At 38.8% G+C, this 27,156-nt stretch overlaps 2 protein-coding genes across 4 annotated transcripts in view; both read left to right on the top strand.

The window, feature by feature from the left end:
• On the top strand, window positions 1-25,786 carry LOC133249585 (RE1-silencing transcription factor-like). Of its 3 annotated transcripts, none has more exons than XM_061420268.1 (4): window positions 1-85; window positions 7,476-8,379; window positions 13,561-13,644; window positions 20,152-25,786. In XM_061420268.1, the coding sequence occupies exons 2-4, from the start codon at window positions 7,485-7,487 to the stop codon at window positions 22,185-22,187; spliced, it is 3,015 nt and encodes a 1,004-aa protein (XP_061276252.1). In that variant the 5' UTR covers window positions 1-85; window positions 7,476-7,484; the 3' UTR covers window positions 22,188-25,786. The 3 variants fall into 3 exon arrangements, with proteins under 3 accessions (XP_061276252.1, XP_061276253.1, XP_061276254.1); XM_061420269.1 differs by lacking the exon at window positions 1-85 and adding an exon at window positions 999-1,088; XM_061420270.1 differs by lacking the exon at window positions 1-85 and adding an exon at window positions 1,454-1,766.
• Window positions 13,575-27,156, top strand: part of LOC133249587 (RE1-silencing transcription factor-like) — a 147,654-nt gene continuing 134,072 nt past the window's right edge. Inside the window, exon 1 of the mRNA XM_061420273.1 lies at window positions 13,575-13,644. The gene's annotated coding sequence lies outside the window, so the exon portion shown is untranslated. The remainder of the gene's footprint in view (window positions 13,645-27,156) is intronic.

A 27,156-nucleotide genomic window follows, 5' to 3' on the forward strand; every position in this document is an offset into this window, starting at 1 on the left:
TCCCCCGAAACTCCTGCAACAAAGAAAAGTAGTCCGTGAAGGAGCGGCGACGCGGGCCGTCGCCCCTCCTCGCCCAGAAAGGCCGGTAAGCGCGGCGCGATCTGAGACACGGTTGGGTGGGGGCGGCGGGCCGGCCGGGCGGCCGTGGCCGCGGAAAGGGGAGGGCGCGGAAGGACGCGGAGCGAGGCGCTGTCCAGGGCTGATTTGCAGATACTGTGGCTCGGGCGGCGGCGGGGGCGGGCGGCCGGGCGGGATCGGGTTACATCGTCGCCGCCGGGGGGCTGGGCCGGGGGCGTCGGTGAGGTGCGGCGCGGCGCCAGGACCCCCTCCCCAGTCGAGGCTGGGTCGCCGCGTCCGCGCGGGCGCAGGAGCGGGGATGTCTTGTCTAGAGGCCAGGAGCGGAGCTGCTTGGGGCCCTAGTCCTGAAACTAACTTCCTCTAGTGCTCCTCCTGCTCCGAGTCCCGTCGCAGCCCCTCGCCTGCCGGCGGCCCTCGCGTCTTCCTCCCTCCCCGGCCTCTCCCTTTCGCCGGAAGGCGCCGTTGAGTGCGGCCGGGCGAGTTGAGTCAGCCTGGGACCCGGGCGGTTCCGCCAATGGGGCTGGACAGCGATTTCTGCGCTCGGGCGGCCAGGCCGCCGAGGCCCTGCGTGCGGGGTCGTCTGGCCGCCGGAGTCGGCGGGGCCGGGGCGCGAGTCCCGCGGGGCGCCGTGGGGGAGTGAGCCTCAGACTTCCGGGGCGCAGGGGGCCCCCTCTGGCCCTCGGGGCCCGGCGCCTCGGGAGGGCGCCCGCGGAGGCTCCCGGCCCCCTGCGGAGGGCGAGCCCTGGGCGGGCGAGGAGCGGGGACGACGACGACGCGGCAACTTTCCTCACTCTTCCCGGACTGGGGCGCGCGGGCCGGGAGGGGGCAGCCTGGACTGGGAAGACTCGGTCTGGCCCAACGGCGCCCCGAGTTTGCTCGTCTCGCCGTCTTCAGTGGTGGGGAGCCCAGGAGACGCTTCAGGACGACTTGGTGTGTCGATGGTGCAGTGAGCGGGCCGAGGCGAGGGGAAGCGAGGGCGCCGGAATTTGCGAAGAGCTGCTTTGTGTTTGGTACGTATTTTGAGAAAATGGCCGAATGCCTATTTCAGTCAGGAATGCCGCGGCCGAGGCCGGCGCTGGTGAAGGCAGCACGTAGGATCCGAGTGGCACGTTGGGCTTTCGGGCTGTGCGCGGACGGCCTTCCTGAGCAACGTGGAAATGCCTGTAGGAATGGTAGTTAGGGTTTGGGGAGAATTAGGAATTATGAGTCGCCTGGGCGTTTCGTTAAGGCTTTGGACAGCCTTTGCTTTGTGTGATGGCATTTGATTCCGACTTTCTTTGGTACCTATGACTCAACGAGTTTGTTTATGCACTTGGGTGAAACGGATTACTGTTTGTATTTTGGGTTTAGCATTCTTTTTTTTTTTTTTTTTCAGTCTTTGCCATCTGTTTTGCTTTTTCTGATTTGTAAGAGAACACCTGATTCGTGAATAACACCTTTTAGATTGGAAACTAAAGTGTGAAGATGGTGTATGAAAACCCCAAGGTTTCAAGGTGATCTTGTAATGGCTCCGCTGTGCAAGTGGGCCAAGTCAAGCACAGTGCAAGAAAGTTGCTGATAGTGAAAATGAGTTGTCTTGTTTTATATGGGAATTTGAAAGTTTCTTTACTTTGATTTGTGAAGTCTTTTTTCTTTTTTGATTTGTGAAGTCTTAAATACACCAAACATCTCTTCTCACAGGAGAAAAGGTGATTACTTACTTTTTGTTTGTTTGTTTTTACTTTGTAACAGGTCAAATAATCAAAAAAGTAGTACTTTTTCACAATATAGTTGATCCTTGAACAATACATGTTTGAATTGTGGGGGTCCACTTGGATTTTTTTTTTCCCAAGGAATAAATTGTAAAGTTTTTGAGCTTTGCAGTATTTTGAAAAAATTAACAAACCAACCATGCAGCCTAGTAATATCAAAAAATTAGGGGAAACATGTTATGAATATGTAAAATATATGTAAATACTAGTCTATTATTTACTACTGATAAATCTAATAGAAGGTTGAAATTTATCAAGACTTACACTCAACCGCATAAGCCACTGCACTAGTGCCATTCATCGAAATGTAAATTGAGATTCATTATTAAATCATAATTGTGTAAAAGTAACTAGTACATACAGTACTAATGTAATAATTTTGTGGCCACCTCTTTTTAATTTTGTTGAGCTCGAGTGTTGCAAGTGTCTGCTGAAAATGCTAGGTGAGGCTAATCAGCCCTCTGTCCAGTAAATTGTGTTTTCAGTAAAAAGTCACCACTTGCAGTTCTAGCGTATTTTTCATCCTGTTTAGTGCAATACCATAACATCATGGACCCATACATAGTACCACTTGTGATACTGGAAGTGCTCCCCAGAAGCAAAGTTGTTACAAGAAAAAGTTGAATTGCTTGATGTGTACTGGTGTAGATTGATGTCTGCACTTGAGGTTGCCCACCATCTCAAAATAAATGAATCCATACTAATTTTTTTAAATTAAAGAAAAAGGGTATTTGTGACATCATTACTGCAGCTACACCAGCAGGCCTGAAAACCTTGCATGTTTTGGGAAATACCTTTTTATATCAAATTGAAAATTCACTTAAAAATTGTTTACTTATATATTTTTGGCTGTGCTGGGTCTTTGTTGCTGTGCGGGCTTTTCTCTAGTTGTAGAGAGCAGGGGCTGTAGTTGTCACTAAGTTGTGTCCTACTCTTTTGTGACCCTGTGGACTGTAGCCTGCCAGCTACATGAGATTTCCCAGGCAAGAATACTGGAGTGCTCTTTAAAGTAGCGTTGCTTTGAACAGTGCTCCTGGCCACCCAGAACCGCACAAATTCAACATTAATTATTCTGAAGTGGTCTACTTTCTTTTTTTTTTTCATAATTGCATTGATCACATTTATTTTATACTCGTCTTTTAAATTTATTCAGTTGCATTTTCATTGTATATATAACTCAACAGACACATAATTTTATAGGTTATTTGCAAACAGTGAGCTTATGTCCATACCCTTTCTTAGAGATTTAAAAAAAAAGCACATAAGGAATGAACATGGGATGAGGAGCTGCCTCCAATGATTACACAACAATTTAGCTATGTGGCAGCCACTATAATACTCTAATATCTGGGAAAGCAGAGGTCAGAAAGATGAGAGAACAACCCACAAAGAAGAAATTGAATGTTTTCCATCAATTTCTATGGCTTGAGACCAGTCCTAAAGAGACGTGTTCAACTACACCCAACCCCACTTGACTGAACAGGGCTAAGCTGCCACCAATGATTATGGGAACTGATTCAGAAAAGTGTAGATTTCTGAAACAAGACTTGAATGTATGCAACATTTCCCACCAGTGTTAGCAGGCCCTAGAAAACTTGTGACTTACTTATCAGGGAACACAGGAAATCAACTTATTTTGAATAACACTACTATGGATTCTCTAAGTCCTGAATCTAAGTCATGGAATTGTTGCCATCTCTCCGTCTCCTCTTGGTTCTCTGGATACATTGAATAAAGGTGCCAACTACTCCAGGAAGCTGGATGTCTATGAATTCTATCCATTTAGACAAGGAGCAGAAACATTGTCTTGTAGCCCAGTGACCTTTAAATTTCTCATGTCTTCCCTCTTAACTTTCTTTTAGGTTTTTAAATAATGACCCACCTTTTGTTTTCATTGTCCACTGGCAACGTTTCTTCTTCTCTGAAGTTTTAATTCCAAAGAAATGGCTTTTGTGGTCCTTACTTACGCCTAGATCAGAGTTGTATCCCCTCCACACAAAATAGAGAGCCACCTCTGTTAAAACTAGGATTTTACTCATCCAGTGAAAATACATAATGAACAATCAGCAAAGTGAGTCTGTTCTTTTTACTCCACCCTCAAGCTGCCTACGAGTCTACTTCCCATCATAGGAACTGCCGTTTTCAGGTTCAAATTTTGCTTGGGCACGTTTAGCTGCTTTTGCTCAAAGAACTGAGTCAGTGAAATACAGAAAATATGTCTCTGATCGCATCTCCCCATTTCTTCAACTTGTATTTAAATTTCTAAAATATTCCACACAGGATGAATTCATGCAGAAGAATTGGACTTTGGCTAACACCCTTAGGGAAAGTGGTCTACTTTCCCTAAGAAAGAATTGTCTCTAATTCTGCCTCTGGATCAGGGAGTCTTTAAGCTCATTAGACATGATACTCTATGAAAAAGATGGGAAAGGTTGTCAATCCTGTGGGAGGAGAACCCTGATAGAACATCATGAAAGTCTGAAAGGATTACACCATTGAAGATGCTGTTTTTATAGGAAAAGCTGTGAAACCATCAAGCACCAGATAGTAAATTCCTGTTAGAGAAAACTGTCCAGATGTTGTGCAAGACTTCACAGGATTTACAACAGAGCCAATCAAGGAAATATGAATGAGATTCTGGATCTCACAGCAAAAAAAAAAAAAAAAAAAAAAAGTAGGATGAAGAGTTTTAAGACAGGGGTCTTGGAGAAATTCAAATCAGAGGAATTAAGATAATTTGATGGAGATGAGTGCATTTTTACAACATGGAGCATTCTATGATACAGTGAAACTAAAGCATACCATGTAAAGATTGATACCATATAGGAACATTTTGGGAGAAATGAAAAAGGAAAAAAGTCAAACAAAATTTGGGATGCATTTCCATCAAGCTGCATGAGTCTGACTGTCCTGCCTTCTCCACTTCCTCCTTCACCTCTTTCACTCCTTAGCGAAACCAACCCTTCCTCCTCTCAGACTGCTCAATGTGAATGAAGACTAATAGGTTGAAAACCTTTGTGATGCTCCACTTCCACTTAATGAACAGAAAATAAACATCATGTTGTACAGTTAATAAACTTATCAGTTGTGTGTGTCTTATGAAAAATCTAGTAACTTTATGGCAAGAGTCCTGAGATGTTACTATGTCATCATCTTTATCACCTAAGTGTTCATTCCGTAGGACAGTGTGCAAGACTCGTATTGAAGTGGATAGCCTACCCTTACATTAATATAACATGATTGATATTCAATATAAAATTAACTATCTGTTTTCCTGCTGTTTTTTTAACTGTGCTTTCAAAAAATTACACTACCGCATAGTATGCCTTTCTCCTAGTTGGCAAAACTGTATCAGCCTGTTGTTACAGGTAAGTAGTTTTTTTTTAATGTGACATTTCCAATACTGTGGAACGAATATGACTGTAGTAATGTATGCTATAACATTTTTATAAAGATTCATTCATTTGCACGTGTTAGACTATCAGGATGCAATCATATTGATCACATTAAGTTATCATAAAGCAGTCATATTGTTGCTTCTTTGTTATCAGTGTATAAATGTTATATCCATAAATAAATATGAATTTCATACTGTTTTTATTTTTGATGTCTAGCATTAGTAATGTTTAACAACAACATTTTTAATTGTATAAGACAATATGGGTACCTTACATACGTGTGCATAAACTTATGATATCAGTGAATACATTACTATAAATATATTTTTTCTTACAATTTCCCTTTTTTTGATGCTGGAAAATTTTTACTGTTTCTTGTCATCTCACAAAACATCTTTTGTTGACATTCTGCAAGTGATAACATTCAATAATATCCCAAGAAAGTATCTTTTATTTCTGTAATATTTGTTATTTCAAGGAGATTTTTTAGAGAAACTTGATGACTTTCTATCTGGGATATTACATCTTCCTGGTTTATATGTTTTTCTCCCTCTTCAATAAAAGCAGTTAGAATTGAAGTGTCATTTGCTGTGATACCAAAATTTTTCAAGGCCTATGAAATACTGTTATTTGGGGAAAGATTGAAAATAATTTCAGTAGGTAAAGTTCTTGTTTTCATTTTTCCCATTTTGGAGAGGTGAACGGCTTTGTTTGCTGCCACAAGTATCTGAAATGGATTGACAGTCACTGTTCAATTCAGTCGCTCAGTTGTGTCCTACTCTTTGCGACCCCATGAATCACAGCACGCCAGGCCTCCCTGTCCATCACCAACTCTCAGAGTTTATCCAAACTCATGTCCATTGAGTCGGTGATGCCATCCAGCCATCTCATCCTCTGTTGTCCCCTTTTCCTCCTGCCCCCCAATCCCTCCCAGCAAATGAGTCAACTCTTCGCATGAGGTGGCCAAAGTATTGGAGTTTCAGCTTCAGCATCAGTCCTTCCAATGAACACCCAGGACTGATCTCCTTTAGAATGGACTGGTTGGCAGTCGCTGTAGGGTTTATTAACTAGCCATCAGTGGCACCTTCGAGAGCCTTTTTTTCTCAAGTCTCAATTTTTTACATATGTAAATAACAGAAGGGTCATCCTGTATTTGGGGAAATAGGTCCTGCTGAGGTGTTAACTGCATTTCATAGATAAGCAGGATTCAGTACTCCCAGAACCTCAAGACTAGCTCCCTGTTCTTGCCAGCTCCTTTGTCACAATTTTGGTGAGTTCGGGCTTACCAGGATGATGTATAGCCACTAGACTGTTAGCCTACAAAGGCAGAGACTGAGCTGATCATTGTGGGGCTGCATCCCAAGGCCTGGCCTTGGAAGGTGCTCCATAAATGAAGGTGCAGAGAGTCTCAAGTATCACCTGGAAGATCACGATCATGGGTGTCGGGGTTGGGTCTCCTGTTCTTGCTCAGCCCCGCCTGGCCTGGCCCTCCTGATTTTATTAACGTCTTCTTTTCTCTAGCTTACTATATTGTAATAATACAGTATGTAATATATATAACATACCAAGTAAGTGTTAACCGTCATCAGTAGGCTTCTGGTCAACATTAGGCCATTGGTAGTTAAGTTTTTGTGAAGTCAGAAGTTTCACTCCGATTTTAGATTACACCAGGGAGTTAGTGCTCCTAGCCCCTTGTTGTTCAAGGGCCAATGGTAATTTATTCTTTTGAAGATAGTTGAGTTCATATGAGATTTAATTCTCGGAGCAATTATTACAGGCTTCTACTTTGCAGACCATACTTTAATCTGTGCACAGTTGGCTTTTGGATCTTTTTCCCCTTTCTGATTTAGACCAGTAAACTGTTGAAGCGGGAGTTAAGAGGACAGCAGTTTACTATTCATGTATAGAATTTAAAATATAATTTTAAGTAGCTCTAAAAATGAAGGTTACTTAATTTTTCTACCAGAAAGTAAAAGTGCTTGAGGGAAGACATGCCATGTGTCAAACACTTGATAGAATTTCCTATAGGGGTCATAGAAATTTTTTTGATGACTGCAATAAAGAGAATTTGGAATTACAAAGCTATTTTAAAGACTTATTTTCAATAGTTAATGAAGCTGATTGGGTTTAAAGATTATATGGGGAAATGTATTTTTTTAAGTTACAAAGAATTACAGTGATGTTTTGTTTTAGACCAGTAAAAGTTGTGCTTAAACTGGTGCTTTTGTGTGTTTTATTTTGAATGCAGAGCACAGATATGGCCACCCAGGTAATGGGGCAGTCTTCCGGAGGAGGAGGGCTGTTCACTGGCAGTGGCACCATGGGCATGGCCTTGCCAAACGACATGTATGACTTGCCTGATCTCTCTCGAGCTGAACTGGCTGCGCCTCAGCTCATCATGTTGGCAAACGTGGCCTTAACTGGGGAAGTAAATGGCGGCTGCTGTGATTACCTGGTTGGCGAAGAAAGGCAGATGGCAGAATTGATGCCTGTTGGGGATAGCAACTTCTCAGATAGTGATGGAGAAGGACTTGAGGAGTCTCCTGAGGTGAAAGGCGAACCCAGTGGGCTGGAGAACATGGAACTGGAAAGTTTGGAACTCAATGTTGTGCAGCCACGGCCTGTGTTTGAGGTAGCAGCTGCCTCAGAAACGTACAGCTCAAATAAAGACGTTCCTCAGGAAACACCCGTAGCAGAGGACAAGTGCAAGAACTTGAAGACCAAACCCTTCCGCTGTAAACCATGCCAGTATGAAGCAGAATCTGAAGAGCAGTTTGTGCATCACATCCGAGTTCACAGCGCCAAGAAATTTTTTGTGGAGGAAAGTGCCGAGAAGCAAGCAAAAGCCAGGGAATCCGGCTCTTCTACTGGGGAAGAGGGCGATTTCTCCAAGGGCCCCATCCGCTGTGACCGCTGTGGCTACAATACCAATCGCTATGATCACTATACTGCTCACCTGAAACATCACACCCGAGCCGGGGACAATGAGCGAGTCTACAAGTGTATCATATGCACGTACACCACAGTGAGTGAATATCACTGGAGGAAACACCTGAGAAACCATTTTCCAAGGAAAGTTTACACATGTGGAAAATGCAACTATTTTTCAGACAGAAAAAACAATTATGTTCAGCATGTTCGAACTCATACAGGTAAGAGTACCTTTCTCATTTATTAAGTGTACTGTACCCCCCAAAATGGAAAATGTGAAAAATTTTAAACATCTCAGAAGTAAAGAGAATGCCTCACTGTACCCACAGGTACCCATCACCTATACGCAACAGTTAAAATCATCATTTTATCACATTTGGCAATCATACCTCATATATCAACTTGTACATCAAATAACAGCTTTATTGAGATATACTCCACTTCAACACAGTTCATCCATTTACTGTTAAAATGCATTGGCTTTAGTATGTTCACAGAATTATGCAGCCAGCACCACAATCAATTTCAGCACATCTTCACCTCAAAAGGAAGCCCTTCTCAGTGGTTGCTGGCATTTCTCCCCTACACCCCTTAATCACTTTTAAATTGACTTTCAAATCTGTGTAATTAAGGGGTCTTATTTTTTAAAAGCATTGTTTGTAACTATTGATAATTGCATTACATTTTCTTGGTGTGAATTGGTACCTTTGAGGACTGATTACTGGTCTGAACAACATAGATAAGGTAATCTAGCACTCTGCTCCTCCCATCAGCAGAGAAAAGGGCTGTGGAATGCTGTTCGCATCAGATCGCATTTGCAGTAGTTGTCACTCTGTAGGACTGAACCCCGTGCTAAAAGTGAGTCCTAGTGAGGAGAGGAATTGATGTTGAAGTGGTAGGCATAAACAAGACAGCTTGCAGATAAAATTCCATTACAAGAAACACATTTGCAGCAAGATTTCTAAGCTCCAACAGATGGCTTCTGTGTAATTTAAAATCTGGTCAAGTAAAATACTTTGCAGTCTCCTTGGAATTTGTTTTAACCTATAATTAATTGTCTCCAGGCTTTAAAACCATCTTGTTTCAAAAATTAAAAAAAAAGTACAAACATTTCAAAATTACATGGCATAGGAAAGGAGAGTTTCTTGGGAATCCTACACCATTAATCACTTAACTGTTTTAATTAAACTAACTATTAGACTAAACTAACCTCACCAACAAATACCAAATATACTTCTGCCATAAATACTTCATGTTCTTTTAATAATTTTGTGAAACCTTGGGGCCTAATTTAGGATTGGCCTTAATCTGTAGAGCTTTCAGGTAGTAACTGACATGGTAAAATGCATGAGTTTTACATGTACACATTTATGAATTTTTTTAAAAAGGTATTATTGTCAATGCTGAATATTTACAAATCTGTACTCATAACCAGGCTTCCCAGGTGGTGCTAGTGGTAAAGAACCCACCTGCCGGCACAGGAGACATAAGAGACCCAGGTTCGATCCCTGGGTTGGGAAGATCCCCTGGAGGAGGGCATGGTAACCAGCTCCAACATTCTTGCCTGGAGAATCCTATGGACAGAGGGAGCCTGGTAGACTAGAGTCAGACTCGACTGAAGTGATTTAGCACTTAACCTAACCACCATACAAGTCATCATAAAGAATATTACCAGTGTCTTTGTTGTACTGAATTTTGATTTTATTAGTGTCAGTTATATTTTAACACTTTCAAAATTGTTGAGTCACTTAAAAATTTTAAAAATTTCCCCCAAATCTAAAAATGTTTCCAATGATAAATCTAAGTTAGCTGATTTAAGAACATAAAAAACCAGAAAGATGCAGAGATCTGGAAAAATTTTACTTTCAGTATAAATTTCCAATTTTTTATGTGAATTTTTTGAAACTTAAAAAAAAATTATTTATTTCTGGCTGCATTGGGTTCTCCTTGCTGTGCTAGAACTTTAGGGGCTACTCTCTAGTTGCAGATTTCTCATTGTAGTGGCTTCTCTGCTGGCAGAGCATGGGCTCTTGGCTCATGGGCTTCAGTAGTTGTGGTACGGGGGCTTAATTGCCTCGTGATATGTGGGATCTTCCAGACCAGGGATCAGACCTGTGTCCCCTGCATTGACAGGTGGCTTCTTAACCACTGGACCACCAGAGGAGTTCAAACATTTTTTGTTACAGTGGTTTTTTGTCATTTAATTATAGTCTAGGTGCCTAATTTTTTTAATGTTTCGAAATTTTATTTTTATTGAGTTATAATTAGCATACCGTATTAGTTTGAGGTATACAACATAGTGATTTAACATTGTTGCATATCATGAAATGGTGACTAATTTTAATGGCTGTATTTTATATACTTCATCATCTATTGAATAACTTTCCCTCACCTTAAGGTAAGGTTGATATTTCCACAATAATATCATGACTTCCATAGGTACACATATCTCATTTTGCATTTTTAGTGTTAAACTTAGTGTGTCTTAATACTTTTAAAAAGCTTCCTTCCCCACCACACCCCATTATGTTTATTTGTGGTGTTTAAAAAAAAAATTTCAAAATAATTTGTTGGTGTATAAATAGAAGGATACTGTTTTGATTATGTAAATTCTGAGAGTACCTCTGGTTTTAAATGCATGCATGAAAATTGTATTTATGGAAAAATTAATTTATCTAGTGCTAATGAGCAGAAATATAGAAATGATCCACAGGAATCACTTGTTTCTTACTTCTCACTTAGGGAACCTTTTCAGGTTCACTTAGTGGGTCTCTTAAGTTCCTTTACTGAGTGCTAAGGGTTAGGTGCTTTTACTCTGCTAACCTTCAGAAAAATTTGCTGAGGAAGCAGGGTGTTTATTTACCAAAGGCCTGAAGTGATGTTCCCAGGGTCACATGCAGCTAAGATTCAAAGTTCTGAATCTCTTTTTTATAGGTAATTATCATGGTAAGCGGCTGAGGGTTTTTATTTGAATCTTAACTCAAAAGATTTTTCACTTTGTGGGTTTGATATTTAGCTAGTTCACAGTTTCTACTTTTTTAAAAATTAATTTTTATTGAATTACACAAATTCTACTTTAAAAGATTATATTTTTGCCTTATGTATGCCTGAAAAATTACTAGCATTTCTAGAGTATTTGTGTCTGGTTTGATGAGTTACACAGATTGAAGCAATCTATTTGTTATGAAGAATTTTAAAAGTAAATTATCCTTAGTTGATCCTTCATGTAAATCTGAAAGGGTATTAAATTTTTCTTCCGTTCACTTTTTTTGATAACAGCTTTACTAATATACAATTGATAAATCATACAAATCACTGTGGATTGAACTATTCTGAGTATTTAATATAAATGGAATCATGTGTGATCTTTGGTAGCTACCTTCTTTTACTTAGTATATTTTCAAGGTTTATTCATGTCATATGTACAGTACTTGTTTTCCTTTTATTGCCAAATAATACTCTGTTGTATGGATAAGTAATATTTTATTCATCCATTCATCAGTTAATGAATATTTGGGTTATTTCCAAGTTTGGGCTGTTATGAATAATGCTGTTATGAATATGTATATGTTTTTGTGTAGATGTAATATTTTTATTCCTCTTGGTTAAGTATACATCTAGGAATGAAATCACTAGACTATATGGTAATTATGTGTAATCATTTGAGTAACTGACAAATTGTTTTCCAAAGTGGCTGCACTGTTTTACAGTCCCACCCATACTGTACTGAAGTTCTGAATTCTCCACAAATAATTCTCCTAACAAATATATTTTAACATCTGTCATTTTGATTGTAGCCATCCTTTGGGTGTGATGTCTTCATGTCTGTGGTTTTGATCTGAATTTTTCTAATGGCTGATGATATTGTGCATCTTTTCATGTCTTTATTGGCCATTTATATGTTTTCTTTACAGAAATATATCCAACATTTTATAAGCTGTCTTAAAATTCTTCCATGTCAAAGTATGCATTTTGTTGCTATGATGTATTTACAACTAATCTATAGCTACTGGCTAATAACAACTGAATAGTTATTAAAAATACATTTAACACTCATCAGTGCTTTCTATTTTTTTGTACTTGTCTTTTCCTTATCCCATTTTTTTAGACACATCTATTACTGTAACTTACAAAATAATAACTGACGTTTATTGAGGGCTTTGTGTGTTAGGCACTGCATTAAATGCTCTGCATATATTTTCTTGATTTAAATTGTGGCTCAGAGGTTAAAGCGTCGGCCTCCAATGCTGAAGACCCGGGTTCGATCCCTGGGTTGGGAAGATCCCCTGGAGAAGGAAATGGCAACCCACTCCAGTATTCTTGCCTGGAGAATCCCGTGGACGGAGGAAGCCTGGTAGGCCAGAGTCCACAGGGTCGCAAAGAGTCAGACACGACTGAGCGACTTCACTTTCACTTTCAAAGATACTTTTACAGAAAAAGAAGCTTCTCCAGAGTCATAATTATTATCTTGTGGCCAAAGAACAGGTGAAAACAAATTATCAAGCCTTTTTTTTTTTTTTTTTAATGTAATGTTCCATTGTGTCCTGAGAGACAGCTGCTTTTATTTTTATTTATTTTTTAATTTTTCCGGCTGCACCCCATGGCATGTAGGATCTTTGTTCCCCATCCAGGAATCCAAACCGTGCCCTCTGCATTGGAGGTGTAGAGTCCTAAACAGGAAAGTCCCTATCAAGCTTTTTAAAAGATACATGTTTTGTGGTTGATAATGTGTGTACAAAAAATACATATTTCCTGCCTTTGAGTCTTTTAATTCTTTAGTAAATTACTGGCCTGTCATCTTCAGTTACTCTCAGTCCCTGTCGCTTAATGATTATAATTTGCTTTAACACTGACTTATTTTATAAAAGTTCTGGCTACCACTTGAAAATTTTAGCTTGAAACAATAGCTTCCTCACTCAAAAATGTTATTGCTTAAAGCTAACAATTTCAAATAGTAGTTTTATCATTTATAAAGACCAAAAAAATTACCCAAGTCATAGCATCAGAAAATTTGGGTAGATTTTTAAAAGAATATCATTGAAATATAGTTGATTTACAATGTAGTGAATTTTTTTAAGGATAATTCTATTTTTAAGATGTTGCTGATAACCTGCTCCAAGATAGTTTTTCAGTTCTTAATATTTAATGTAATAACATGTAGCATTACTGTGAAAATTAAAAGGGCTGTGAGAATTCAGAAAGCCAATGATACTTTTTATTAGCAAAGCTGATATAATGTAGTTATGTGTATTTTAAATGATCTTTCTAATACATGATAAAAATTGATCATTTTGCCAGGAACAGGAGAAAAAAATCCTCAGTACTGCATGATATGTATATGGTTGAGAACGGTATTTGCATTATTTTATCATATTTGAACACTAATCATTATATTTTTGTAGGTGAACGTCCGTATAAATGTGAACTTTGTCCTTACTCAAGTTCTCAGAAGACTCATTTAACCAGACATATGCGTACTCATTCAGGTTGGTAAGAAATGGGAACTTAAAAAAAAGTTTTTTTTATTGTAGTGCTTTACAATGTTGTGTTAGTTTCCACTGTACGGCAAAGTGAATCAGTTATACAGTATACATATCCATTCTTTTTAGACTTCTTTCCCATCTAGGTCACCACAGATCATTGAATAGAGTTCCCTGTGCTATAAACAGTAGGTCCTCATTAGTTATCTGTTTTCTCATAGTAATTCATATATATATGTCAGTCCCAATCTTCCATCTATTGTTTTTAGTAAACTGCCATTGTAAGAAAGTTCTTCTAGACTAGGAACTGGATCCTAAATGTTTATTTATAGCATAATTCTGAAATCAGAATTAAAAATTAGTGGTCTGCTAGGGTAGAGCTGTATTAAATGGAGATTTCTAACCAGGGAGTCCATAGGTGGAATGTCTAAAACTGAATGTAGATGTATGTGTGTACTTTGTCCAGGCGGAGGGTCCTTCAGTTCAGTTCAGTTCAGTTCAGTTCAGTCGCTCAGTCGTGTCCGACTCTTTGCGACCCCATGAATCGCAGCACACCAGGCCTCCCTGTCCATCACCAACTCCCGGAGTTCACTCAGACTCAAGTCCATCAAGTCAGTGATGCCATCCAGCCATCTCATCCTCTGTCATCCCCTTCTCCTGCCCCCAATCCCTCCCAGCATCAGAGTCTTTTCCAATGAGTCAACTCTTCGCATGAGGTCAAAACTTTAGTTCCATGATGTAATAAAAGTTGAACATAGGCCAAGGCTGGTTAATCCTTTTTGAACTGCCTCTGCTTTCTATTACTCCCACCCAGCTGCCCTTGCCTCCCTTAGCCTCCAACAGAGCATAACACCAAGTTTCATACTGTGTGGTTACCAGGTTCCAGGGATTCCTTCTTATAGCTGCTCAGTTTCTGAAATTTGGATTTGTTCTCTGGGAGTTGACAGGGCTTCTGAGGGCTGGTTTATAAAGAGCCAAACTTTAAAGAATGGTAGATAACCATGATTCCAATTTATTAACTTATAATAGATAAAATATAGGTCTATAGCAAGTTGAAGATTTATATCCCTTCCAGTGACTGAAATTATCAAGAACACCAACCAGAATTGGTCCCCATTATTTAAAACGTAGATAGACAGCAAAGTTAGGTCAATATTAGCATAGTGGTCTTGAGTGGATAATTTGTTTTAGTCACACTGACCCTTGGTGAACAAGCACGTCTGATCAGCATATTCTCCTAAATTTAGATTATATAGCCCTATGGGGGAATTCTGCTAAAATTTTGCTGTGTACCGAAGTGTATATAGACCCAACTCCCCTTACCTTAGGATAATAGTTTGTGGTGTCTAATTGGATAGCCACTGTCCATATGTGGTTACTGAGCTAGTGAAATGTGGCTGGTTTGAATTGAGGTGCATACCTGAGTTTAAACAGTATGAAGAAAATAATATAAAATAATCTTTTTAAAATATTGATTACATTTTGGCATGATGCTGAATATAGTGGGTTAAGTAAGTAAAATTATTGTTACTTGTTTTTTTGTTTTGTCTTGTTTTTAGCCTTTGTAATGTGACTGCTAGACAACTTAAAGTTACCTCTGTTGCTTGCATTTTATTTCTGTTGGGTATTTCTGTTTTAGGTCAGTGATTAAGACTCGATTACAGTATGAATTCTAATTTGAGCAGCTGTGAGGGATCACAGCATGTTTACTGGCCCTTCTTGACCGTACATGCTTGTCAAGTTTTATACTTTGAATGCTCCTTCTCAATCTTCTTAACTATTGAGTTGAGTCACTTAACCAGAAACCTGTTTTTAGTATTACTTTTAGGTGCTTCGTGGTTTCACTTTCTGCGGATAACATGGATGCTTTGTTGAGGATAGGCCATCATATCCTACTAATATTTGTGCTGTAGCCTTTAAAAAAAGAGTTTTTCATGACTTAGATCATTTCCATTTTCATAACTGTCTTGTCTATGCAACCCTATAGACCGCAGCTCACCAGGCCCCTCCATCCATGGAATTCTCCAGGCAAGAAAACTGGAGTGGGTTGCCATTTCCTTCTCCACTTGTGATAATAAGTTCTGTTATTGTCCCCATTAAAGCCTTGAAGCAATACAACCATTTTTTCTGTGGAATGTCCTCTCTCCTGGATTTGTCTTAACTTAGCTTTCTCATGGTATCTTTAGTTTTTCCTTTTTCCCTGTGCCTTGTATAACATGTACACTGGTAATTAAGTCTAAATGCTTGAATTGTGTCTCACTTGAAATATCTGGTTGACCTTATATTAGTGTCACTGGATCAGAATGACAACACACTTGTATGTTTTTCATTGAATCAGTGATACTGTTGTCACTGTATAAATCTGTATCTCTGTTTTACACCAAACAATAATGATTGCCTGAATGATTTTGCATTGATTACTGTTATCTTTTGCTATATTTTAAAGTTGATTTTTACTAGTTGCCATTGTAATATAGCAAATATTTTTAAAGTGTTAATAATGAGTAGCGGTTAACTATTTATTGTATGCATGCTGGGTGCTGAAAAATTGAAACCTGTTATCTCAAATCTTAGTACCTCTAGAATACTTAAATCCCAGTTTATAGATTAGGACACTGGTTTTGAGAAGATAAATGTTTTATCTAAGGTTAATTTGTCATTCCTCCAATTTAGAAGAGCCAGGGTTTGGCTTCATATTTTCACACTCTCAGTTTTAGTCATCAGCAGTGTTTACAGAATATTATGGCTCAGCAAATGGCTCAAGAAGCTACAGAATAATGAAATTAGAAACACAAAGTATGGAGATAGCAAAGCCACTGTCTTTTATTGGATGCCAATAATTTGTGAGTCACTAACAGGAAACAAACATGGCTAGTTTGTTTTGTGTATGAGTGTGCTGAATTATTTCCAGTGGATCCTATATTGCAAATCATTGAGGCTAAATGTGCTCAAATTGGGAAGGTAGCCTTCCTAACTGGGTTGCATGGAGTAAACATCTTGGGTGCTTTCTTTGTGGTCTGGAGTCTGATCTTTACAGGTCAGCTTGGGCATTCACTTCCCTGTTCATCTTTTAGGGAACAGAAGTGTGTGCTTAGATTAATTTCTGGAAGAGATTAGGCTCCGTTGAGTTGGTACATTTTAGCTAAAATGACAAATTAGTTAATGAAACAAAACCACATTGATTATTTCCTTGGAGCACTTCCATTCAGGTAGGTCTTCTGAGGCCAAAGTCAGAAGGGATCAGAGTAATGGTGTGGTGAAATATATAGACACACTAACCTAATCAGCTGTTATTCTGTGTTTTATTTGTGTTTACAAGTGATGGTTTTGAAGCATCCTCACTTAAATAGTTTAGAGATCCTGATACATTGAACTTATGTTTGCCACTATATTTTTGTATGTATCACCCTGGATAGTTCCCCCATTCTCCTAGCATAGGAGTTCATTTTGAAAATTTTTAAACAGTATTTTATTAAGTCTAATTTACACACTTGAAAATGCACACATCTTAGGTTTACAGGTCAGTGACTTTATATATGTTTTCTCTTATTTGACTGCCATCTAGGTGAAGACACCAAATGTTTCTACTACCCTTAGAAAAGTTCCCTCTTTATTCTTTCCAATCAGTACTCCCCTATTTCCCCTCAACTGATAACTCTGATTTCTGTTAATTTTTTTTTACTTCTGTAAAATGTTTTTGAGATTCATTCCATGCTGCATTACCAGAACTTTTTGTTTATTGCTAAGTAGTATGCCCCTGCTGCTGCTGCTGCTGCTAAGTCGCTTCAGTCGTGTCCGACTCTGTGTGACCCCATAGACGGCAGCCCACCAGGCTCCCCCATCCCTGGGATTCTCCAGGCAAGAACACTGGAGTGGGTTGCCATTTCCCTCTCCAATGCATGAAAGTGAAAAGTGAAAGTCAAGTCGCTCAGTTGTGTCTGACCCGCAGCAACCCCCTGGACTGCAGCCTTCCAGGCTCCTCCGTCCATGGGATTTTCCAGGCAAGAGTACTGAAGTGAGGTGCCATTGCCTTCTCCAGTATGCCCCTATTACTGTTTAATTAGAAATTCCCTTTATACTCTTCCTGGGCTCTTTTTGATAAGAATGTGCCTTATATCTGTACTTTAGGAAGAAGAAAATAGACATATGACACATTCGTAAAATTAAAAATGAGTAAATATTCCTAGAACTGGAAAAGGGAATTAAGTTAAAACTGTTGGTACAGGGCAAAAGAATGTTCATTCAGCTAGGTATTAATAAACTGAACTTGATGAATTGATTTTTCAATACAATAAATATTTAATGACAATAAAGCAAAAATGGGGGTGGAATGAAGGAAGTGGTTAAATGATGTCATCATAGTTTTAAACAGAATCCTAGGAACTCCCATTCCCTGACTGTTTCACACATGGAGGCTTACACCTTACTTGATGCAGGCTGTGTAAATACCCTCATTCATTAGGGTTTATAAAATGACATTTGTTTATTTATGGCTCTGCTGGGTCTTCATTGCTGTGCAGGCTTTTCTCAAGTTGCGGTGAGCTGGGGCTTCTCTTGGGGGGCTCACTGTCGTGGTGTCTCTTGTTGGGGAGCACAGGTTCTCACGTGCACAAGCTTCAGTAGTTGTGGCACATAGGCTCAGTAGTTGAGCCTCTTGGGCCCTAGGGCACGGGCTCAGTATTTGTGGCACACAGGCTTAGTTGCTTCTCAACATGTGGAATCTTCCTGGATCAGGGATCAAACCTGTGTCTCCTGCATTGGCAGGCAGATTCTTTACCACTGAGCCACCATGGAAATCCATAAAATGACATTTTCATTATAATTCTTTTATGAGCTCAAATATTTTCCTAAAGGGATCAACTCCATTCATCAACTCTTTGTATACTCAAAGGCAGAATTTATACAGTAAGGCAAGGTAAGCACATGAAATCTTCCCTTTTGTTTAGCCATTCTATAACTTAGACCAGTTTATTCCAAAAGTCATGAATTACAGGCAGTGTGTTTTGACTATTTGGCCATCTGTCCTATACTAAGTGCTCGAACTGGATTGGATTATTTATAGCTTACAACACTTAAAGAGTACTTTACAAATGAGGAAATTGAGCCTTAGAGAGTTTTCAGTACCTTGCTAAAGACCTCATGATAAGTTGCAGAGCCCCATATTTGATCCCCCCAGGTATTCTTATTGTAGAACAAGTTCTTAACAGTTATGTCACATTTCTTTTCCCCATTCTGTGTCTATATATGTTAAGTAGATGTTTGTCTCCATTTAAGTCATTTAATGGAAAGGACAAGATAGGACCAAGTAGAGAGTAATGCATCGTGTTTTAGAAATCTGTTGGTAGACTAATATGTGGTCACTGACAATGGGAACGTAGTTGTAAACTGAACAAGTTTTTGTGATCTGTCGTCACACATCTTTTTAATCAGGTAAAGCTTAGCATCTATGTGGTTTTATTAATATCTGAATAGTTTTGCTTTATGAAAAAAGATTTGGTGTGAATTTGAGAATGTTTGAGAGATGAATTTTCATAAATGTCAATTTCCATTTTTCTGCTATGCATTCCATTGGACCAGTGGGGTTTGGATACCGTTTGGTAATATTTGCTAGACTGTGATCTAGATGGGTATGTATTCAGGTAGAATGAGTTAAATCTTACGCCTTTAATTTGGGGGTGGGTGGGAGGCTTCTGGTCTTGTATGTGCCTGTGGTTATGACTTCTTGTTCTTATTTAATATGCCATATCTATTTGTATGCCCCTTTTCATTTACCTAGTTCCTTTGCCCAGTCTAGAAGAAGGTGGGAGAGAATTAAGAAAAGATGTTGCTTGTTAAACTTTTTCTGTAGAATAGCAGCTCTGGCACTGGAAAAGTTTGACTCAGCTCTTGCCATAAAGGACAAAGGGTTAAATCGAAAGAAAACATGTTTTGCTCCCTGAGGCCAAGGCATTGTTTTAAAAGTTTCACGTGGAAGGTCTGGGAGTGTGGCAGAGAGTGTAAAATACTTGAAATTCCAAGGTTTATCTTAAATGAATGTATGGGAATTTTGTGTACTATTCCATTATATGTTTAACTAAAGATAAAAACTTTAAAATTACCTTATCTCTTTGAGTGCCCTTGTCCTAGAATTAACATTAAGAACCTAAGCCCCAAGGGGTAGCCAAAAAAAAAAAAAAAAAGCCCAGATTAGTTTGCCAGTAATTGTTGTGTACTTCTTGATGAATCTGTGTTCTTTACTAGTGACTGAGAGCGTTAGTTAATGAATTTTTGAAAGATGATTGAGATAATTATTCTTCCATTTGGTATGAGAATCAAAGGATAGAGCAAAGATATACAAATAAATATGGTAAATATAAATTGCATGATAAAGTCTTCATGAAATAGTTTTGGTGGTTTTGTTTATTTATATATGTATATCTCTATATCTATTTCCACTTCTTGATGAACATATTTGAAAAAATCTTGAATTCATTTCTTAATGTGTGCCTTCTGTAACATCTCGTCTACCTTCAGGTGAGAAGCCATTTAAGTGTGACCAGTGCAGTTATGTGGCCTCTAATCAACATGAAGTAACCCGCCACGCAAGACAGGTTCACAATGGGCCTAAACCTCTTAACTGCCCACACTGTGACTACAAAACAGCAGACAGAAGTAACTTCAAAAAACACGTGGAGCTACATGTTAATCCACGGCAGTTCAACTGCCCTGTATGTGACTACGCAGCTTCCAAGAAGTGTAATCTGCAGTATCATTTCAAATCGAAGCATCCTACTTGTCCTAATAAAACCATGGATGTCTCAAAGGTGAAACTAAAGAAAACCAAGAAGCGAGAGGCTGACTTGCCTGATAACAAACTCACCAGTGAGAAACCAGAAACAGAGCAGACAAAAGGAAAAGGGGATGTGACTGGGAAGAAAAATGAGAGGTCTGTAAAAGCGGAGAAGAAAGATAATGTTTCAAAAGAGAAAAAGCCTTGTAGTAATGCCTCAAGCCAAGTGACCACCAGAACGCGCAAATCAGCCATGGAAGGTAAAGAAGTGGGTGTGTCCCCGGGAAACTGTTCAGAAAAAAGCTGCAAAAGCAAGAAAAGCAAAAGGAAGGTGGAAGCTGAAGCCCGTCCCTTACAAGAGCCTGTTAATGATGAGGAACCTGTGACAAAAAAGAAAAGGAAGGCAGAAAGCAAATCCAGAAATAGCCAGGAAGTGCCAAAGGGTGACAGCAAAGTAGAGGAGAATAAAAAGCAAAACATTTGCGTGAAAAACAGTACAAAGAAGAAAACTGTGAGAAGTAAATCATGTAAGAAAAGCAGCCAGCCTGCTCAGAGGTGGCCCACTCAGATGGAGTCTGCTCAGGTGGGGTGTGTTCAGACGGAGCCGCTGCCGCCTCCTCCTCCTCCCCCTCCCCCTCCCGTGGGGTGTGGTGAGGTCGAGGTTGTCCAGAAGGGGCCTGTTCCCATGGAGCCATCTCCTCCCATGGAGCCATCTCCTCCCATGGAGCCTGTTGAGGTGACCCCTGTTGAGATGGAGCCTTCTCCTCCTCTTCCTCCTCCTCCCCCAGAGCCTGCTCAGGTGGGATCTGTTCAGGTAGAGCCTCCTCCCCCGCCTCCCCCTGTGGGGGATGCTGAGATCGAGGTTGTTCAGAAGGGGCCTGTTGAGACAGAGCCTCCTCCTCCCATGGAGCCGATCCCCAGAAGGTCTCCTCGCAAAGATAATAGAAAGGAAAAGTCCAGCATGCTGAGTGAAATGGCACGGAAGGAGCAAGTCCTTATTGAGGTTGGCTTAGTGCCTGTTAAAGACAAGCAGCTTCTAAAAGAAAGTGCCAGTGCACAGGATCTCTTCCCACCATCACCACCCCTGCCAAAGGAAAGCTTAAAGGGGGAAGAATCGAAAGACCAAAATTTGTTCCCTGCAGGCGAAGGAAATGAAGAAGCCCCTCTTCAGAAAGTGGAAGCAGAAGAGGCAGGTAAGAGTCTGGCTGGTGTTGCTGCTGTTATCAAGGAATCTGCCAACACTTCATCCTCTGAAGAAAACTTGAATATGCCAGAGGGTGAAACTTCAGAGGATAAACATCAAGCTGAAGCTATGCTCTGTGAAATGGAGATGGACACTGATGAGAAGAAAGCAGAGAATTTCCCCAGCAGAGACTCGGCAGTTGAAGAACCAGTTTCACCTCCACTTCCTGCTCTACCGCTAGAAAAACATGAAGCCGTGTCCACAACTGCTGTGGCCTCACCTCCTGTCACCGTGGCAGTAAATGAGTCTCAGGAAATGGATGAAGACGAAGGCATCCACAGTCATGATGGAAGTGACCTAAGTGACAACACATCAGAGGACAGTGACGATTCTGGATTGAACGGTGCTCGGCCAGTTCCACAAGAGACCAGTGGGAAAGATGGAAAGGATGCCTTGGCTGTCAAAGTGGCCGCGGGAGATTTCGTTTGTATCTTCTGTGATCGTTCTTTTCGAAAGGAAAAGGATTACAGCAAACACCTCAATCGCCATTTGGTTAATGTATACTTCCTTGAAAAGGCAGCTCAAGGGCAGGAGTAATGAAACTCTGGTCAAGGCTTCAGTTCTTAGTGTATAAGGTCTCTGACATTTTATATTCATTTGGAGTAGTAGACAGCCTTTTGTTTTTAAAATTAATTACTGTCCAATCTTGATTTTTAAGTCCCACTCTTTTTCTTGGACTCTGTGTACCTACTGATGTACACATTTTAGCAAATCCAAGGGAATTAGTATACTAAACCAGCGGTCATCTAAACCTGTTAGCTTTTTAAAAATATTTTTATCTTTTGCCTTTAACTGAACCAAGGATGCCAAGGTGGTATTAGAGCATTCTATCAATTTGTTCAGCAATAACTTGTCAGTTTTTTCTCATGTCTGTCTTCCTGTTCACTTTAGTTTATTCTTCATTCCTTGTTTAGCCCTATAAAAATTGGCTTACTTAAATGGCAAATTACTTGAAGAATTTGCCTGCTTTATTTGAAGTTAGCACTTTAAAATTGTGTTAAAGATGAGAAAATACATTGAATTTGAAGAGAAATTCTGCCAACAGTAGATGTTCTATCGGTTCAGGTATTTACTTCCTGATTTTTGATCAATAGGTATTTCTTATTTGTGTATATGTTAATTGTCCTAAAAAAAAAAAAACACTGATTTTGGTGTGTTTTTTTGTTTTGGTGCTTTAATGGCTTAAGATTGCACTTTTTAAATCTATGCAGTTACATTTTTTTCCCTAGAACTAGCATTTGTGTTGAACAGTAACACTTTATACATATATGGCATTTTATTTTTTCCTCTTTGGAGGGATGCTTTTATTCTTGTTTGCAAAGGGCAGGCTTTTTTTCCCCTTTGCTGCAATTGTCTTGCAGAATATTATTGTGTACAAATTTCTGAGCAAATGAAATATGTAGGTTCAATTCATATATATGCCAGAGTCTGCATTTCAAATGTTATTTATTTTAAGTGGATGTAGTGAAATCATAGCTCTCAGTTTGAACTTTACAATAAATAAACCACTAGGTCTATATTGAATGGATATTTATCTCAAGTATCAACCATAAGTAAACCTTTGACGTGTCTTAGTACATCTGCTTCCTAAAAGTGCAGTGTTAAATCGTATCTTAGAGGAAAACCTCATTGGTAGATGGTTGTTGTTTATGTCTACTCCGCTGAATAAAGGGCTGTAATTTTTATTTGGAAACTGCAAATCTGGAACTAGGAGGGATAATTACTCCTTCAAGTTACACACAATATGAGTTTGTGAGATTCCAAAGCCATAGCAGTTATACAGAAAATCTAGGATGAGAAAAGTAGTATGGTAGACCAGCTGCTACTTCCTGTGAATACAGTAGAAAAGGCTGGTGAAACTGAAGTTCAGTCCAGATTTTTAAAAATCACACTTTCTCAGGGATCTCCACCAACTAGTGGGTGTCCTGGCTGTTCCTGTGACTGCCTTTTTCTATAGGTGAGGCCTCAAATGAGTTGTAGCTATTCTGGTGTTCCTATGAGGGTACTTTGTATGGAAGAGTATATACTCCCAAACTTTGTTGGTAGATTCTTTGGCCAGTCACCGAAGAGTATGAAAGAATCCAGCAAAGGATTTTTCTTATTGATAGCAGTTACTCATTGTAGTCCAGTAAAGTATGATCCCAATAGGGAGCCTTGAATAATTTCAACCCTCCCATATTCTTTTCTAAAATTACCATTTTATATTTCATTTGTTTTCTTTTGTCTGATGTCTGAGAAAGGTTTCAGAGTTTGACAATGCAACGTGAAAGATAAGGAAAATATTGAAGTATTGGTGGGAAACTTGATAAAAAATCATAGATTAAAGTTTGATAAAAGACATTTGAACTTGGAATTGACTGGGAGGCCAAAGATATAAAGAAGCAGAAGACTCTCTCAAGACATGAGTAAGTTGTGTGTTACTGGTGTGTGTTTTGTATGCATGATAGGGATTTGTAAATGATGTTGAATTCTAAGCTCCGACAATCATTGTCAACGAAAGATCAAGCTGCAAATATTTATGTTTTAAAACTTAAATTATAAGGCTAGTTAAACCTTTCTGACAACTATTTTTAATGTTCATGGGTACATTTTGTATGTTACCTTTAACAGTATATGTGAAAAAATTCATGTTAAGTACAAATTGCCAACTGGGAATCAGTTTGGGAAAGAGGTATTGTGGATTCTTTGATACTTCAAAAAAAAATTTGACTTCTGGGGAATTTGGTTAATTTTCTTATCTAGATTTTAAGGCTAGAATGCCAAAAGTGAACATATGAAGGAAATTAAAACCCTTTATTAAAGTGATCTGTGAAAACATTGTTACTGGAAATTGAGTGGACTTGAGGCCTTTCTTCCAGAAAACAAGGACTTGATTGTCAGGCCTATATTAGGTTCTGAAACTTAATGCCATGTATTTGTACTTATTAAAAATTGTTTCAATGAAAAGTGTATTAGTAATAAGAACTTCTGGTCTAGTTGGAAGTTCTTCCATTTAAAAAATGTGATATTTACGTGGAACTGTTTTGAGTCTTTTTGTTTTCTCAGTTTCCCCTCCACTGGATAGGATTGAAGCTAGAATTTTCCCTTTTAATAAAGGAATGAAAGGTGAACATGTTATTTGTAAGTTGATATTTAGTCCTAGAGCAAAAGTTGAAAGACTAGAATATGTTATAAGCCTAATCCTAGGTAGCCTTATAAAAATATCTCTTTTAACTATCTTCTGAACCTATATTCACATTGGTTTTTAAGATATATTAAGTTATATATTTTTTCTCTTTCCAGAGCTGCTTCTGTGGGGCTACCCCCCTCTTTTTTTTTTTTTTTTAATTGAGGTGTCATTCACAAAGGGCTGCATTTTTTGAAAGATTTCTTACAACTATGGCTGGGTATTTTACTCTAGTCTTCCAAGAAGGGCCATTGTAACTTTATTGTGACTTTCGAAGTGACTTGTGAAGTCACTTCTGAAGTCAATTGGTCTTTAACTTTGGGGACTGTTTTGCATGTAAGTGCTAATTCAGATTTAAGCTTGAGTCATCGCATATCATCCCATGAATATTGACAATGGACAGAATACCTTTCCTGTAGTTTCAGTTCTAGACTGAAAAGCTTGGGAAGAAACTTCATTTTCTTTTTTGCACAAATCAGAAAAATAGCTACTGTGCAGAGTTTCCTTGTTGACCTCAGCAGGTGAACTGGACTTCTAGTTTTAAATCAGACTAGATTGAATGGCTTTTATATTTTCACATGTATACATAGACTCTCCCCATTTTCATCAACATCCATTAGTTATTGAACTTTATGAACTGGCATTGAGACGTTACAACAATGTTTGTTGCACCAACTTTATTAATTTTTACAGTGCAATACATGTTATTTTTCAGAGACAAACCAAAGTTTAATTTCTCAAGGTTCATGCTGTTTACTTCAGCAGCATTTGATGGAAGATCTTTTATATACATTTGTAATAGATAAAAAATAAACCAGACTGCAAATCCTTTTTCTTTCTTTTTTAAAGCAAACCATGTACCAAGTTTTTTGGTTCAAATTGTGTAGGATAAGTTAAATTGCATTCTATTAACCAATATGCGTATTTCTGTAAGTATAGTTACATTGAAATAAAGTTTTAAAACATTTTATGGCTTTGTTTATTATTGGTATATCAAGTCAAATTTATTTGGCTGAAATTATAAGTGTATTAATAATTTTCAAAATCTTTTACCCAAGGTAACAATAACTCATGGTAAGTAGAAAGATTGTGGCAGACATTGTCCTTTGGGCTAACAGTCCCAGTGGGTAGTACTTTCAAGCCTTTCTTTCTATAATTTGTTTTCTGGGAGGTGGAGCTGAAGGTCAGGGAGAAAAAAACCTGCAGACGATGTATAGATTTTCCATAGTAATTTCTTTCCAACTATAGGTCCCTTTTATAGTTTTAATGTACATGCCCCATCACAGTTGCAAGCCTGATACTAATTTTGACTCATGATTGGGAAAAGATGTACTGAAGAGAAAATTAGAAGTTACATTGAATGTTCACTAGTTTAAGGATTTTACTGTATTCAGTGGAAATCTGAGAATATGAAACCCATGAAAAACAGATAAGCCATATTCTAGTAAGATTCTGTTTCCTTTGTTAGTAGAAATATACAGTTGTGCTGTATGTTGAAGGCTTAGATATTTCTGTGGCCTTTAGAGAAGAGGGAGAACAAGTTGGAGAAACATCAGAACAACTGGATTGCATTTTGTCTTGATTCATCAGATGACCTATAAGATCATGAATCAGAAAAGAATGGATTTTCCTTGTTGAATTGATGAGCAGTTCACCTTTCTCCTGTAAGACTTTATCAGCAAAAAGAAAAATGAATTTTCAAGCATTTATTATATTGGCATGGTTGAATTAATAACAGGAATACAAAGTTTTCTGCATGATGCAAGGATATATGGGGAATTTATCATGAATATATAAATGTTATTGATGTGTGACTTAGTTTGTTACCTTTAAGTTATCAGTGTATTTGGTTACAAGTGTGTTTCTCCTGTCCTTTGCTATTCCTTTCTCAGAGGTTCACTCTGTTATAATTTTTTACTTGTATCATTTGTTTAACCTCTTGCCATTCTTGGATTCTGCCCATGGTCTCACTAAGGGCTTGACCCTAGTTTGTAGGCAGAGTTAATGGTACAGTATTATGAGCTCCCCTCCAGTGTTACCTCACAGCTTTTATCTTCAGCTCCATAAAAGCAGGTTGGCAAAGATGCTATTAATAATAATAGTAAGAACAATGTACTGATCTTTAGTAATCAGTACTAAGGGGAAGTTTCAGTGTTATGAAATTGCCCTTTTTTTTTTTAATCAGAGGATAATTGCTTTTTAATGTTAGTTTCTGCTGTACAACCATGTGAATCAGCTATATGTATACATTCATCCCCTCCTTGACCCTCCCTCCCATGCGCCCCATCCCACCCCTCTAGCTGAGCTCCCTATGCTATACAGCACCTTCCCACTAGTTAC

Source organism: Bos javanicus, chromosome 6 (assembly GCF_032452875.1).
Source record: "Bos javanicus breed banteng chromosome 6, ARS-OSU_banteng_1.0, whole genome shotgun sequence".
Taxonomy (NCBI): domain Eukaryota; kingdom Metazoa; phylum Chordata; class Mammalia; order Artiodactyla; family Bovidae; genus Bos; species Bos javanicus.